Source organism: Procambarus clarkii, chromosome 1, assembly GCF_040958095.1.
Source record: "Procambarus clarkii isolate CNS0578487 chromosome 1, FALCON_Pclarkii_2.0, whole genome shotgun sequence".
Taxonomy (NCBI): domain Eukaryota; kingdom Metazoa; phylum Arthropoda; class Malacostraca; order Decapoda; family Cambaridae; genus Procambarus; species Procambarus clarkii.
The window spans coordinates 40674682-40691875 of NC_091150.1; the positions used below are offsets into that span (position 1 = coordinate 40674682).

Sequence of the window (17194 nt, forward strand, 5' to 3'; positions counted from 1 at the left end):
TGTTCCCATGACAGGGAACACGCAACATGTTTGAACACTTTTATAAAAAAAAATTAAATTTTTTTTTTTCTTTTTTTGTGCCTGGCAGTGTTGAAGGTCATTAGGCCCATAGCAGATTATGGATTAAGCATGCCACTTGTGAGCCAGGGGTTGTTTAATCTTTTGGCAGCTACCTGCTTAGTTAGAAGAGGACAGTGTGTGTTGTAGAGGCATATAGTTTTGGAGAGAAAGATGTCGGCTAATGAATTTATATCCTGTGTATTGTTGGGTTCAGATTCTCAGTTTATATTGTGAAATGCATTTATGAGGTTTCCTATTGCTGGTTTGCTGTATTGTCTGAAGGTAAGTTTATTGGTAACTGTGGGTGTTGTGTCCATGTTTGCTGAGAGGAAGGAAGGATAGTGATTGGTTGTTCTGTCATTGATTATACCAGAGACAAGGGGGGGCTGTTATATTAGTCCATATGTGGTCCAGGGTTGTTGCAGATATATGAGTAATTCGTGTGGACTTGGTGACTGTGGGGAATTAGCATACATGAGTTCATGCAATTTGAAAGTATTTGACTTGGGGCCTATTTTGTTGACAGAGGTCAATGTTAAAGTTGCCTCCTAGGATGATGTGATTTTTGTTGAGTTTGTTGCTTATGAGTAGGTTCCTTATATTATCAGAGAATGTAGTTGTATTAGTATTGGAAAATCTATAAATAGCTCCAATTGCTATTGGCAATTTAAGGGATTTGTCCGAGAATTGAGCAAAGGTATATTCAGAGCAGTCGTCTCTATTGCTAGTAACACTTGTGCAATTGAAGTTATCTTGATAATAGATAGCTGTACAACCTCCATTTTTGTCAGGCCTGCAGCTGTGAATGGCTTTATATCCGGCTAAGTTGTATAGTTGGATTTGGTCTGTACTTAGCTTATCTGTAGACACTTAAAGTCCTAAATTATTGTTACTCTGGTGTCTCTTAACCACCGTGCTGCGCAGAATTTATTGAGAAATTCCCCCTGTGCGCATGAAATGAAGTGTTCCCCAAAAATTATTTTTTCTTCGTAAAATGATAAATTCCCTTCCCTGAACATGTCTAAGTAAAAATAAGTACCAAATTTCACTTACTTTGGCTGTAGGGACGTGGACAAGATGCGCTGTGACGTCATCAGGGCCTGGTCGCCCGTACGTGACTCGCCCAGACACGGTCGCGCGGGCCATTCAAGCACCGGGTGTTACCACAAATATATTTTCAATTATTTGTTTTATGTATTTCCAATGCAGTTTTATTTGTTTTTTTATCGTATATGATGCATATTTGTGTCCTTTACAATATGTATACAGTAGAACGTTCATAATGTTCCATGGAACTGTGATAAATGTGTCAGTAATGTGTCCACAATAAATGTTTATTGTCGCAATATTACCTGTTAAAAATTCCCAAAAATTACAATACTTACAGTTTCACACACTCTTTACACAGTAACACACTGTATTACACACTCAGTACTTTGGAAGTGAGTAATAATCAACGAAGTAGCCCATGGTACACAGTGCGACTTTTGCTCTCAGTGCACCAGGTACAGATCAATTTTCGCTTCCTGTTTCTTCATTTTGTGTGCTTGCAAATAACGCACTCACATACACCCTTGGCTTTAGAGCTTGTAGGTTGCATGTAACCAAGCTTGTAAAGCATAAGGTAGTATTGAAAAGATTATAGGAAAAGATCAATTTGTAAGGTAGTCTTGAAAAGATCGCTTTGTAAGGTCCCACACAGGAAGAGATTCAGCTTACTTCAAGAGTGTCCATCAGTCCGGACGAGATTCAGCTAGCCTCAAGAGTGTCTGTCAGTTGGGAAGAGATTCAGGTATTCTTGAAAATATCTATGGAAAACACCACCATGGAAGCCACTAACACTGTTCATCTATGCTATTTGTATCAGATGCATCATCACTGAACGCAGAAAACGATTTATCTAAGTATCATCTAAATAAATAGCATAGGATTGCAAGGGGTGATGTTCAGAGCTACAACTGAATATGCTCGCTATATCATCCTCATAGGTGCTGTATCACTTGCATCCGACCTTTGTGTTAGGTCCTTATTGCCCCTGGCTTCCCCAATATTATGACCCTTATGTTCTTCAAACAATAAGGTTTGAATTTCACCGACAGAGCATTATCTTTCAACACCTCGTCGGATAGGTGTTTGGGAGCCAGAGGCACGTGCGCCACCCATGGTTGCTCATTCAGTACTAACCCAGCCAGCAGCCCTAGGGCATTCTGGGATTTTTTTCCAAGATGGCTGCTTCTCACTGGAGGCCCTAAGAGTCCATTTCATACACAACCAACCTCGTACACATTTAGAATTGGTTACGAAAAATCAAAACGAGTTTTCTCGGTTGGCGCAGTTTCCCGCCAACCGAGAAAATTCGGTTGGCGCAGTTAAGTGGTTAATCAAAATGCTGTATTGTTATCCATACATCTGTTGCTGTCTGCATTATAGGTAATCAGGTAGTTTAGAAAAAGTTTTTATAGCTAATGTGTTTTTCACTTTTTCTACTGTTTACAGTATTACTTTGGCGATGCCTGGAATGTGTTTGATTTCGTCATTGTCCTTGGCAGCTTCATTGATATCGTCTATTCAGAAGTCAATGTAAGTATTTTCTACTATCATATTACTTAATAAAGAAAATGCAAACATTTTTCTATATTAATACTTATATATTAATACTTTCTTATTACTAATAATCATATTCTTTGGCATTCCATGATTTATAGAAATTATCAAGTCATTGTCACTAATATAATGCTAAACAAATGTTAGATAATTGTTTCTTTGTGAAATGCTAAATGCTGACTGTAGGAAAATATTGAGAATTATTTCAATCTGAGAAGTTAAGAGCTTAACCTTAAAAATTAGATAGTAATGAATAGGATGATTTAAGCAAATATTATATATATATATATATACTATATATATATATACTATAATATATATATATATAAATATTATATATATATATATATATTATATATATATATATATATATATATATATATATATATATATATATATATATATATATATATATATATATATATATATATATATACTGTATATATATATATATATATATATATATATATATATATATATATATATATATATATATATATATATACTGTAGTGGTAGAGAGGAAAACAAAATTAGGTAGGTCTATATAATCATAAATTAAGTTTGTTATATTATGAACCTCTGTATTGCAAAATCTCATTTGCAGTAAATGAAAATTTTTAGATGAGAACAAGACACCTTTAGTTGTATTTTGTAGATGACTGGACAGTATTTTCTTTACTACAGTACATCTAATGCTAAAATATTCAGGCCATTTTTTGTATAAATTTGCATTGATTCAATAATGTTACTTGTTATAAAAAGCACCTATTGATTCTACTGTGAGAGGTAGGTTGAAAATATTTTAGCAATGCAAAATGGTAAAATATGTGAGTTTCTAACATATGATTTGCTCATTTTTTAACATATTATACAGTTCTATGCACAGTAATTTGTTCAAAGCCTTTTATCATATAATTTTTTCTGGGAGGGCTCACTTTGTTGGCACCCCAAGCAACCCATCTGATTAGCTCCAAGCCTAAAACACCCATCCAGGCCATTTGATACACCAACACCTATTCTAGACCAGGACTGGTCCTGGTCTCCAATCTGGTCTGGTGTATCTGGTACCCCCTCTATAGAGGCAAGGGTATCTGTGGACACTAGATCAACTCTGGTCAAAAGAAAAAAACACCAGAAGTGTAGAGCACCCTAAAACCAGCAACTGCATGAAAATATTTGGTAATACTGACACAAACTATGCACACACTCTTCATCCACCATGAGATGACATCCCTGGCAACTTGAGGCCACCTGCAGGCTACCTTCATTAGCTATGAGCTGAGTGTGGTCTAGTTAACAGTTCCAAGTGCACTATCCATTCTTCCTAGCTTCATCCTTAGCTAAATGTTGGCTTTCCTTTTGGACTTAGTCCTGCTGGGGCCTGTCATGACTTTGTCCCTTTTCTCTTTTTCACACGTGTGGTTCTGGGAGGAACCCCTTGTAACTGCTCGAAGCTATCTCACTAAGATGGTCCCTGACTAATGGATCGCATCAGCCATGGATTTGAGTTAGGCATACCGGAGACCACAGCCAAAACCTGACCCCTCACAGAGGTGCAAAAGCAGGTGATACTCTGCCACCTCACCAGGAAAGGCACCCAGAAAGTCAGCAAACCAATACAGACTATTGCTGGGATAAAAAAGACTGAAGCCTCACATCCTCTGAATGAGCTTCCTCAACAATGTAAACAAACGATAATTAAAAAAAAAAAAAATTACGCTTGTTAGCCCCATTCCTCCCACTCTTTTGGGGAGCTAAGCTCTCCACTGGCTCAAGCTCTCAGTTTTTCCACTGATACTACACCATTCAGGTTTCTGCAATAGGGCCCCAGGATCATCAATAAGCTGTGGTGGGCTCCAGTGATTTTTAGCTAAGTGCTTCACTGGACTTTGTCCTGAGTGTTTTGTTTGTTTTGTGCACTGTGTGTAGCGTGGGCCTGGCTTTTAGTGTGCTTAGAGCTGCGTGAGCTCAGGATTCCCTTCCCTGAGTGCTCTCTAGTGCTGCCGCTGCAATGACAAAGTTCTCTTCTCCAGTATGTTCGGGAGTTCCCTCCTTTAGAGGTCCTTCTGTTTCAGGTGGCCTTCACCTCTGATGAGTCAGGGATCTCGTTCCCGCTTTGTATTGATTCAGGTTAGGAACAAGCATTGGCTGGTGGTGGGGTGCACTGTTGGCGCGTGAGCTTGTATATACAGTGTGCTGAGGTTGGCCTTTGCATCCTTGTAGCCCCAGGCTTTGTTGGCTTATTTTTAGGTCTGACATAGCATCCCCAGTACCTGGATGTGCTGTTTGGTTAACCCTTAAGGCCCTAGAAATATCCTATGGGTTCAGTTGGCCTATGGATATTTTCTCCAACTTCGTTCTTTCCTCCTACAAATTTTAGGGTTGTTTGTTGTCCATGCTACAGAATGATGATCATTCATTCTGCCTCCGCCATGCTGCCTGTTGAGTCAGGGACATGCATGCAGGAGGTTTGTTGTCAGCTCTTGCTCCAGTCACAGCACATGCCTCCATTTGCTTAATTTTTCCCTCCTGCCAGCAGGCTGTTCTAGCCCATGTTCCAAAGCCAGCTTGGTAACTTTTCTGCATTTCTGTTTTGCGCTATTCTTCCCTCTTATTTCCAGATGACAATATTTCTGTGGTTCTGTCATAAGCAACTTCAGTTTTTCAGTCTTTGAGCTGGGTATTTTTTCAGATAGGTTTTATCCAAGTTGTGGGACAAAGTTCTTCAAGAGCTTATACCTTGCTGACTTCTGCTTGGGTTCTATAGTACCAGTTTCTAGGCACATAGCTCTGCCTTTGGCTTCAGCTTCCTTCATTTCACAGCAATGTTCTCATTTGTTTTAGGAGGGGAGACTGTTTGTCAGCAGCTCAATACCCAGTACCCCTGGAAAGGATGGGCAAGAAGGGGCAGCCCAGCCACCGAAGGGATCCCTTCCAGAAATCTAAAATTAAGTGTAATGAAATCCATCTTTCTGGTGGCTCTCAATGGTGGCTCCCAGTTTTGGGCCTTCCTTCCTTTCCAGGAGTATCCATAGTCACTTTTGGGTGACTCTGGATATTGAGTGCCAAGATATGGAGTTCTGACATGGAGTCCCAAGTGGTCTGAGCTTGCATCTGGTGGTTGGGGAGTTTATCTTACTACAAGTGTGGTTTGGACAAAAAGTATGTACATAGTTTGTGTCAAGGTTACCAATGTTTTCATGAAGTTTTTTGTTATGAGGTACTCTACCCTTCTGGTGTTTTTTCTTTTTGACCTGGGTTGGTCTAATATCTCCAGACTTCCTTATTTCTATGGAGGGGCTACATTCCCATCCTGGTACCCAGTAGGTGCTTGTGACTCAAAGGGTTTGGTGGGATATTTTAGGCTTGGAGATAACCAGGCAAGTACCTTAGGGTACCACTAAAGGGACCCACCAGAAAGATGCCATTTCATGAGATTTAATGCTGGATTTTTTATATGAAAATCTTGATATTCAATGCAGGTTAATGGTGATTGAGTAAAATATTATTTTTATAGGGTAATTTTGTTGTCAATAGAAGCATAAACAGTACTCATGTTTATAAATTATAAAAGTTTTTGTCGTTCCTGCATCTAGTTATATACTCTTGTCACAAGTAAGTATTTGAAAATTAATCTGTGTTATCACTAAAAATATCTCATTTAGGGTTGGCAAAAAAATAAACATAAAAAGCAATGTTTTATTTTTTAACTAAAGCACAGGTTTGGGGCTTATATAATATTTAGCTGTTGTTTACTAATAAAGATGAATATTTCAAATTACATGAAGAAATTGTTAGACAGCTTTATTCATTAAAATAAAATCTTAGAAGCAAGATATACAGTATTTAAGTAATATATAAAACAAATTATGACTCAAATGCTTTGAACTTTAAAGCAAAATCCATCTCAAGAGCTGTAAGATTTTTAAGACCATATTTGCATACTTAAACTGTTTTTATTCATAAGAAATTAATAAATAGTAAATTAAGACACCAAAGTACAGTATTGAATGCATTTTCCATATTAATATGCAATAAAATTCAAAACCATTATTATATTCGTATACCAGTTTTTAAATTAAGTAAAAAAAAACTATTTTTTTTATTTTATTATCTCTTTATATGAATTAGTGAAGTCAAATAATTTTTACAGTCATAATTAGGGGTGCATGTGGTATTCTCAGTAAAGCTTTTTAGCTGTTATTTTGAGTGCACATTTTACAGTGTTCAAGTCCCAGCAGCAGTTCAAAGGACATTTACTGAAGCATATTGCATAATATTATATTATAAATTAATTGTAATAACTACATTATAAAAATAATGTTAGAAAATTGAAACTTTATAGGAAATTCATAATTGGAGGGCGGTGAGGTTTTTGGATAACTATTCATAAATGTTTTGTTGTAAAATCATGCACACTTGTTTATACTGTGTCGCAATATCTTGACTACTTTGTAAATAACTATTTAATCAATGTTACGAAATCTCACAGGAAAAATATATAAATAACCCTGTGTAAATTATCCGTTATCTCCCACAAGTAAGGTGTTAATAGTTAAGAAGGTGGTCATTATCGAACAAGGAATTACAGATGACTTCATGAATCTAAGTGAATTTTACTAATTATTTATATAAGGTTGCACACTTACTATAAAAAAAGTTGAATGTAATGAAGCATCTCTTTTTGTGGGAATGGGGGGAGGGGTGGCATTGGTGGCTCCCTGTTACTAGCTGCACTGAGATAGCTCCACACTATCTATGGGAAGACGGGACACCACGAGCGTAGCTCTCATCCTGTAACTACACTTAGGTAATTACACTTAAGTAATTACACTGTAAACACTTTTGTGGTCTTGCCTCTCTTCACATTCCAAACTGTAAATGTTCTGGGCTCCCGCGGCAGCTCAGAGGCCACTCAGTGGTTCAAAAAATGTTTACACTCATTTAACATTTTCAAATTTATTTGTTGAATTATAAGAATAAATTTGGTGTCAAAATGTTCACATATGAATTGTCTAGAGAATAGCAGCATAATCAAAAGTGTTTTTGTAATAGATTTTGGTCCACTCCTTGAGTAGTAGAATGTAAACCTAGTGTGCTTGGCAGGTCTCGCTGAGCAGTGCTTAATATCTTTATCATCATTTCAAGTTTTCACAGCTATTTTTTGTGTTATAACTATAAATTTGGTCTCAAAATGTTTGCACGAGAATTCTCTAGAGAATGGATGCAAAAACAAAATTGAATTTATAATAGGTTATGTGTGACAGGGATGAATATATATATATATATATATATATATATATATATATATATATATATATATATATATATATATATATATATATATATATATATATATATATATATATATATATATATAAATATATATATACTGTATATATATATATATATATATATATACCAAGCGAGAGCCAACAGAGCACCCCCCGCCACCCCACCCCCCGTCAGCGCCCCATCAACAGCAAAGGGAATAGATCCCCTTCCGAAAGAAAATGTATGTATATAAATACACACACATACATATATAAATAAATAAATAAATAAATAAATGTTTATTTAGGTAAGGTACATACATACAAGAGATTTTACAAAGTTTGTTGGATTAATAGATAGAACAAGTACATACAATGCCTAAAGCCACTATTACACAAAGCGTTTCGGGCAGGAAAAACATTAATGACTAAAGCTTAATACGTACATATACGTACTTAATATGTACATATATATATATATATATATATATATATATATATATATATATATATATATATATATATATATATATATATATATATTATATATATATATATATATACACATATACACACATACATACACAGAAAATGTATAAAAACATACATACATGTAAATAAAATTGAAAAAATAAAATAAAGAAAAGACAAGACAAGCCGCCGACCGGTGGGCAGAGAGCACCACGCCGGCCAGAGAAAGAAGGCACCAAGAGACCACAAAAACAGCATTAAAAGGCCCACCTCAACAACAAAAACCCAAGGCCCCTGCACGACAACACGTGCCAAGACCTGAAAAGATCAGTCTGTAAACCAGGAAGACCCTGGAACCCCAGAAGGCAGAACCGGGTCACAAACAAGGTAACAAAAGCCCCCCTGAACCCACAAAAGGGTCCCATAAGGAAGAAACCTCCAGAATGAGACCAAAGAACCCAAAGAAACCTGGAATCAAACCTGGGGGAGACCAAACTACCACATTTGCCTGCAAAATTACACCACAGCAGGGCAAAGCACAGCACCCAGACAGAACCTCCAGAGAAATGGCCAAAACAGACCAAAATTGGGGGACAAGGTATGGGAGCAATCATAAACAGAAAGGGCCACTGAGCCCAAACCCTAGGGCACAGACCCAAAACAGACAGAAAACACAAAAACTGGTGTAAAAATCAACACCCAAGCGTTTCCAGAGGAAGAGAAGACAGGCATAAAACTCCAGAAAAACAAAGAAACGGCAACAGGAGGATAAAACAACTGAAAGCCCTGGCACTAATGAAGTACTCCTGGCCACCACACAACACAACACACGGCAGTGAACGCCACACAAGGCAAACACCGCCTAGGAAACTGAGGCCAGAGAAGCATCTATCCCGGTTGACATTAGCTTATGAACTGAAGCTTGGCAGCTGGCGCAGTGAGGTCTGGGGCTCCCCCCCTCCCCCTCTCGGGCGAGGAGGGCTGTGCGGACGATCGGCATGGCAGTAAAGTGTGATGTTTGCTTGTTTGCTTGTTTCCTTGGGATTGTAGGGAGTGTCTACCTCTTTGTTCATTTTTTTGTTTAAGTTTTTTACCATGTGGGGTTTGTTTTGTTATGCCTACCTTTCTGGGTGCCTAGCGTCGGTCGATGGCAGATAAGAAAAATTCCCCAGCCACAAGGGAGTATTCCAGGGCATTGCTCCCTGAAACCTCTCTGAAGGGGCCAGGTTCTGGCGCTGGTCCCTGGTAGGTCTGAACTCCATAGCTAATGTCCCGGTCTAATATAACATACTTTAGCCCGATAAGCTCCAGGGAGCAGTAGGGATTCCCCACAGAAAATGAATTAACCGAAGGAGCAACAATGAACCAAGGATATGAAAACAACCTGCGGAATGGCACCTAGTCAGTATTTATGTAAACACAATGAAAATAGTTCCATCAAAGCTAAACGAGAAAAGGCAACATTATTCAGTATAAGATCTCGATCCACAAATAGCGAAAACAGTAAGGAACAGGGACATACAAAACCGAAACAGAGGGAAAATTTATGAAGAAAGACAGAAAGAGCACCAAGAAACCTCATATTGCTACCACAACAAAAGACACTGGCGGGACACCAGGAGCCAAGACTCCATACATGAACAGTGGAGGAGAGACTCGAACTAGCAAGCAAAGTCTCCTGACCAACCCGCTGAAAGAGGCAGAGCTGCGGAAAGACATCTGGATTCTGACACCAACCAGGAAGGAGCGGAATCCAGACCTGAACAGACCACTAAGGAGTCAGAAAGTTTACCCTGCCAGTGTAACTCTTTAGTCTGGACAGCACCCAAAGCCACAGCCAAACCCGAGGGAAAAGATAAAGGAACTTACATCTCAATCATATCAACCAAAAGGCAATAACCACAAGAGCCTCGCAAGCAGGAAACAAGCTAAGTAGGATGAAAACAACCAGTTCCAAGCCAATTTAAAACAGACCACCATCAAAACTAATTGGAGGAACATGTTGGCAACAGCCTACTTGGGAAAACAGGACAGAAATGAAAAATCATCTGTGAGAATGTTTTATGCACCCAGCCTGTAAGCTGCTCATAAAATCAAACCCTGAGAATCCAGCAGCTAAGCTACATGCAGAAACCAGCTCTAAAGAGGAAACAACTGAAATGACCCACCATGATTCAGACAGTGAACCACCAGGGAGCAGTCAGAAAGGAACCAGAGAATGGTGCCCGGAAGGGGGACAAACCCACTGCAGAGCCAGCCACACTGCTGCAAACTTTTGAGTGATATTGCATGCCTAAAGGATGGGACCTGCCCAATGAACCTGAGAAGCTTGGCAAAATCTGGTCACATAGCTCCAACATAGCGCTGATGCATCTGGATATACAATGAGGAACAGATGAGGAAGGTGTCACAGAATCAAACCCCAAAAAGCCAGAGAGGAAAAACCTGTGAAATAAAAACTGGTAAAGTTCCCATGGTACTTGCACCCAATGATCACAGTGGCAGTGAAAAGGATAGCACTAGAGAAATCAAAACAATCCCCAGAGGCAAACCCCGCTGATAGGGAACACCACAAAGGTTCCCACACAACCACTCGACCAACCCCCAAGAAATCTGGGACTTTACCAACATCAAACAAAAACAAGCCTGCAATCCGAGCAGAGCCACTGCCAGCTAGGAAAGGGAAGCTGACTGTGAATTCAAGACTAGACCCATAATGTTCAAAACCAGGAGGAAGCCAACTGCGATGTCCTCCAGAACACCAAGAAACAAAACCATGCAAGCTGGGGAAAGGATCAAATCCTGGCTTAGACATGTATTCTTGCTGAGAGCCCAAACCAGTCAGTCATCGAGGTAGGCCAAGAGATGGACACTTACAAAATTCTGCCAGGGAAAATATTCTAAGTAAAACCTGGGAAGAAGCAAGGAACCAGAATCCAGCCTCATAGAAGAGTCCAATAGCAGGAAACCTGAAATCCTACAACAAACTGTAACTAGTCTTCAAACCTTGGATATATAACAGAATGCCAAAATGTGTCACAGAGGTCCAGGGACACTAACCAGGAAAATTGTTTGCTACACCAGGCAGAGCTGAGCTAGGTGAAAAATTGAGAACCTAAGATGGTGAGAACTTACTTTAGGGCCATGAGACCTACAAAGAGACCAGGCATAACTGGGACACCTAGCAAAGAGTTCAACTAACCCAGAGTTCAACCAAGATGTGGAGTAGAAAGCAAGGCCACGGGGCCCTCAAAACTGGAGAAGGGGGGACCAATGACCACTACCATCATGTGTCCATGGAGACTCCCTAGAAAAACCCATTCAGTGCAGGACCTCTAGCTTGCTCTGAGAAATTGACCCCTAAGGTAAACCAACCTCGACCAACAACAGGTGATGCTCCAATCCGAGAAAACTCCCCTCCAAGCAGCTGGTACAGAACTCTCATTTCAAAAAGAACCCCAATGAGGAGCTGGAATGAAATAGCTGCAAGTTAAAAAAAAAACTAAAAAGACTGCTGCCACAGGAAAAAGAAGGGACAAAAGCATGGAAGGTGGGGTGAAGGGGAAAAGGACAAGTCTGAATAGAAAGCATAGCAAGCACATCATTTTGTCCCAAAAGACCCAAAATGGCCAACTGCGGTGTAACCACTCAAGCATGAAGCTGCCTGTTTATACTTGCCACTCCAAAAATTAAATAAAAAATTTAATAGAGGGAAATTCTAGCTAAAATAGAGATCCAGCAAACCCAAATGTTACAAGCTTCAGGTTAGAGGGTAATACCTACTCAACAGGTGTCATAGTGGAGACAATACAAATGACCATCAGCATGTAGGAAAATTTATGGACTGCCGTCAAACTCCCAATTAGCGAGTTCTGGCTTGTTATGCTACACCAATGACAAGCAGGGCTTATCAGAGCCTGGAGGTGAAGACCACGCACAAAACCCAGTCATTAGGGCTGCTCATCTAAAGAAACTGATACTAAACATAGTCCTTTGGAGAAACTCAGCTACAAAGAGCATCAGCGGCATTCTGTTTGTACAAGCATGCAAACCCTAGTGCACCCCTTTAGTTGATCAACTCCAGAACTCACCTATCCTCAGAGCCTTGGAGAGGAGTCAAAGATTCTTGCACTGCTCAGGGCAAAGCACCCTCCTCAGGAGGACGGCCTCTCAAAGAACAACACCCAAACACACCAAGGAAGTAACCCTATCAGGGCAGGGGTAACACCAGTGAGTACTTAGGGAAGGGGTACCATAGGCATATTCAATTTGAGGTGAACTGTAGCCAAAGTTCACACAAGTGAGGCTTGTAAACATATTCAATGAACCAAATACTGAAGAATGGAATGATACACAAGTCAATTGGCTCCCGCAGGACAAAAAGTCTGAAAAATGGCCAAGACCTATCTTGGAAAAATCCAGGACTTAAAGAACTGGTGACTCCATGGCGTGAGCATCTTCAGTGGAGTGGCACTGCCACTTGGTGATGTGCAGCAGTAACTAGGAGCAGGGACCTAACTATCGAATGAATTATTTGCTGTCTTCTGTTTCTGGGGCTTGATTTCTCGGTGTGGGTGATCATGTATCCCCTACTCTCTGTGCCTCTTTGAAATTTATGCAAGATATGACTATTAATTTCTGGTAATCACCTAAAAGTACTGTTTCACTGTACTGTAATTTTGATGTGAGAAATATCTGGCATAGAGATAATGCATTACTGTACATACAAAAAATACACAAAATTCTCAAACGAAATGAAAAAAAACATAATCATCACTAGAAAATTATGCACGGATCTAGTTCCAAAACAAATGAGAGGTAATGATGTTATGATAATACACACTGAGACTAAAGCTGGAGCTTGCAGTGCCCCTCTGTTTTTCATGAGGGTCCAAGTGTTATCTCCCCCTTTCTGAAACCTCACCACCCTCGATATTAAGTTTTATTATTTTTATGAATTAAATATTCGTCTAAATAATTAAAATTAAATGCATGAAGCCACTTAAAATTAATTCATACATTTTAGAATGAAAAAGTATAATGGAGCCAGCAGTATTTCTACATTAACTAAATAACTTGAAATATTTGCAATAAAAAACATTAAATGACTTGCACTACCCACATAAACTTGCAAAGTACTTCTGCATATGACCTTCAGTCCTTCATGTTACAGTGCCCAGTTAAATGTCCATAATGAACGTACATTATTCAAATTTTTCCTCCATGTTTATAGTTTACTTTTGTTTAAAAACTTTCTCTTTTGGTATTGAAGAATATCACCAATCTCATACAACATATATTTCTTGTGGTTATAACATTATCTGAGTTTTATTCCATACCTCAAATAATTTTATGCCAAATATCTTTCCACATTTTCATTACATTATCACTGTCTAAACTACATCAGTCTTTATCAGTAGGGGACACCATTAATGTTCTAATTCAGTCTATATGCAAATGATTTTTCATTTGTCCTTACAGTATTTACATTAACTGTTCACACATTACTTCTATAACTATGGTACATTTATATTATTTTTCAATTAAACTCTCAAATTCCTAGTCACCATCATTACAATAACTGCACACTGTTCAAATTAAGTATTTCAGTAATATTATGTGAAGAATATTTATCTGCACTCTTATAAAAGAATATTTTAATAAACATTTATTAGCCTAATTCTCAGTTAGTCATTTATTTTAATACACATATTTAAATAATATTTGTGCAAACTTCTATATTTACTGCAGCATTTGCCTTACCATAAACTACTTTAATTAATTTTTGCTGCTTTCATTGTATACTGACCTTATACTCCAAGCACGTACATTCTAGGCCATATTTAAAAAACTATTTGGTGACACAGCTGATGACTAGATTGTTATTTATATTTTACATATGTATTTTAATTCATTTAATAATTCATTGTCATGGGACAGGCAGCCAGTCTATGTATATACATGTTAGGCTTAGATTGAGCTTCCCCCCCCCAGGTTCGAATTATTAACCCACCTCAGGATGCATCCCCACAGCAAGACAACTAACTCCTGGGTACCTATGTACTGCTAGGTAAATAGAGGCATTAGGTGATAGGAAAGTGCCAAATCATTGCTGCCCCACCCGGAATTCGAACCTGGAATTCCCGATTGTTAGTCTAAAACAAACCCGACCACTATTATTTGAGAATACTAAATGTTTTGTGTTTTGCAAAAAAAAAACTATTCTCAAATAAGAAGAAATACATGCAAATTACAATCAAATTTAAAGACCAATTTGACCATCATTTGGTATTATCAAAAGTCATTCTGAATATAGTTATTACTGTAATTTATAAATTAATTTACAAAATATATATTATATGAATAAATGTGAGTGTTGTAGTGTTGTACTGTAATTATGAGAACATGGTAGTAAGTTGTACCAAAAGTATGAAAGCCCAAAAGCCAGCTTTAGTTGGTTGGAAAAGTTAATGCTTAAAAGTTTTGAATTTTTGCCAATCCTACCTAACAAATTGATAATTTTAACACATTTTCTTTTAAACTAATTAATAACTTACTCTTTTATCAGTAATATTAACCAAATTTTCATACCTATGGAAAGCGTAATGAGAATTCAGCTGTACGGTACAACAGTTATTTTACAGTACCTGTGTCTCGGACACGACTGAGCACTGGTGTGGCCGTCCCTTTTCTCCTTGTGTTCGTAGGATGTCTCTCATATAGGAACTCTCACTTACCAAAAGCTAGAGCTGATGATAGGCTTCCTCACCAGAAACTAGTGAGCAATCAGGCGCAGGCGGCAGCAGAGAATATGGGCGCCGAGTACTACAGGACCAGAAAGGTTTGTCCTGCCTGCTACTAGGTCTGGAGGTTGTACTGACAGTTGCTCACTTATGTTCTTGAGCTTCTGCAAAAAACACACTATATTTTATTAATAGAATAAATGGCATTTTTATATTGCAAATATTTATTCTCTCATATTTTTTTGTTTTAAAGATGATGGTTCTCATTGCATATTTATTTGTAGTGAAAAAATTAGTTTGCTCTTATCTATTTTTGTATTCCTGTACAAATTTTAAACATGTAGTTGTATTGTTACAAGATAGCTGTTAATAGTAATTTTTTTCAATACTTTTCAATTAGATAAGTATCAGTTAGTAATACTTTCAATAATTTGTTTTTAATTGCAACTATTTTAATAGAGTATGGTACAACTTCCACTCCTGGTAGATGTAAATGTTGTGATAGTTCCAACAATATGGTTCAAATATGGCTGTATCTCGCACTGTACTGGTTATTCCCTGATGCTGTACTGGTTGTATTTTGTACATAAATATTAGTCTATTAGTCAGTAGTTTTATTGAGGTTTGAATGGTTATAAACTGTATGTAGATATACTGGAGTTAGGTGTTTAAAATTCAGTTCAAATGTACATATAAACACACACATTCAGAGAGTTATTGTATTGGGTAAATCTTCCAAAAAAAATTACATATTTGTACAGTATTTTGAACCAAAACTCATAGCAACCTGACCTAACCTAAATAAATAGATTAATAATCTGTACTGCCTAATATTAGTAAAATGTTACAAATATTTAATTTATAATAAGGTACAATAGCAATTAAACATTTTTGCTATTGTAATCTACAAATTTACAATATATATATACAGACAACCACATGCTTTAGAGACACTTCTGTTCTGATTATGCCTGTTTTGGATTTGTCTGATTGAAAATAAATCAGCATTGAATGTAATAAAACTCATTTTCTGGGTGAGACCTGGAGGCTCCCTGGAGCCATACCGGGCTGATGTGTATATATTAGACTGTGGCATTCTAATATATACAATATTTACAATCGATGGAGTTCTAGGCCTACCGAGGACCAGCACCAGAATCTAGCCCCCCTCAGAAGAGGCACGAGGAGCAATGGCTTATGGACACCCCCATGTAACTGAAACCAGTCTATGTCTGCCATCTATCAGGTCAGGCTCCCAGAAAGGTAGGAATTCCAAAACAGACTGCAGCTGGTTAAAAATTGCAAGCCGATAGCCGAATTAGCAAGCAGAATTCCCCAGTCGAAAACAAACAAAGACGCATGACGTCATCAGAGCCGCCGCGCTGCTGTCTGCGCAACTCCCTCTCCCCAGGAGGGGAAAGGGGGGATCTCATACCTCACATACCGGCTACCCAACTTCAGTTCAGAGGCTGAATATCAAAAACTAAAAAAAACGCTGCCCAGAGGGAAGGAGGGATGCCAGAGAGCTTCTGGGTATCACCCAGAAAATGGCGTTTCATTACATTCAACACTGGATTTCTGTGGAGAGCCCCTTTGGCTTCCCGGAGCTACCTAACCAAAGATATAGGAAAAGAGAGACTTACCCTGGAGGCGGCTGCCACTCGCTCCTCAACTCGACGTCGAGATAACTGGCTGCAACCTGCAACCCAAGGCTACACACGCCTGAGAAGGGCCAGGAACATTAACAAGGTACTGTGTGGTCAGGACCCTGTTCGACCTCCAAAAGCCTTGTGTCCAAATGTCAGCCCAAGACATAATACCGAAAACAGCAGCCAAAGCTGCGAACTTATGAACATCGTGGCACGGGGATAGACTGCAGGCTGGCTGGACCGAATAATCCTGCAGACATCCTGGGAGACCTGCACCCTGGAACAGGGAAGAATGGAAACCAGGTCCACCCAAAGCACATCCCTGTCCATTCCATGGACAGGGGAATTAAATGGGACAGGCCGTCAGTCGGTACATTTGACACGCCCAGGACA

General features: G+C 38.6%; 1 protein-coding gene across 1 annotated transcript in view; it reads left to right on the forward strand.

Moving 5' to 3' along the window:
* The window catches only part of LOC123758842 (Ca[2+]-channel protein alpha[[1]] subunit D), a 797128-nt gene that overhangs the window by 481470 nt on the left and 298464 nt on the right, over positions 1–17194 (forward strand). Inside the window, exon 30 of the mRNA XM_069338501.1 lies at positions 2557–2640. Within this exon, the coding sequence (XP_069194602.1) occupies positions 2557–2640 (84 nt within the window). The remainder of the gene's footprint in view (positions 1–2556; positions 2641–17194) is intronic.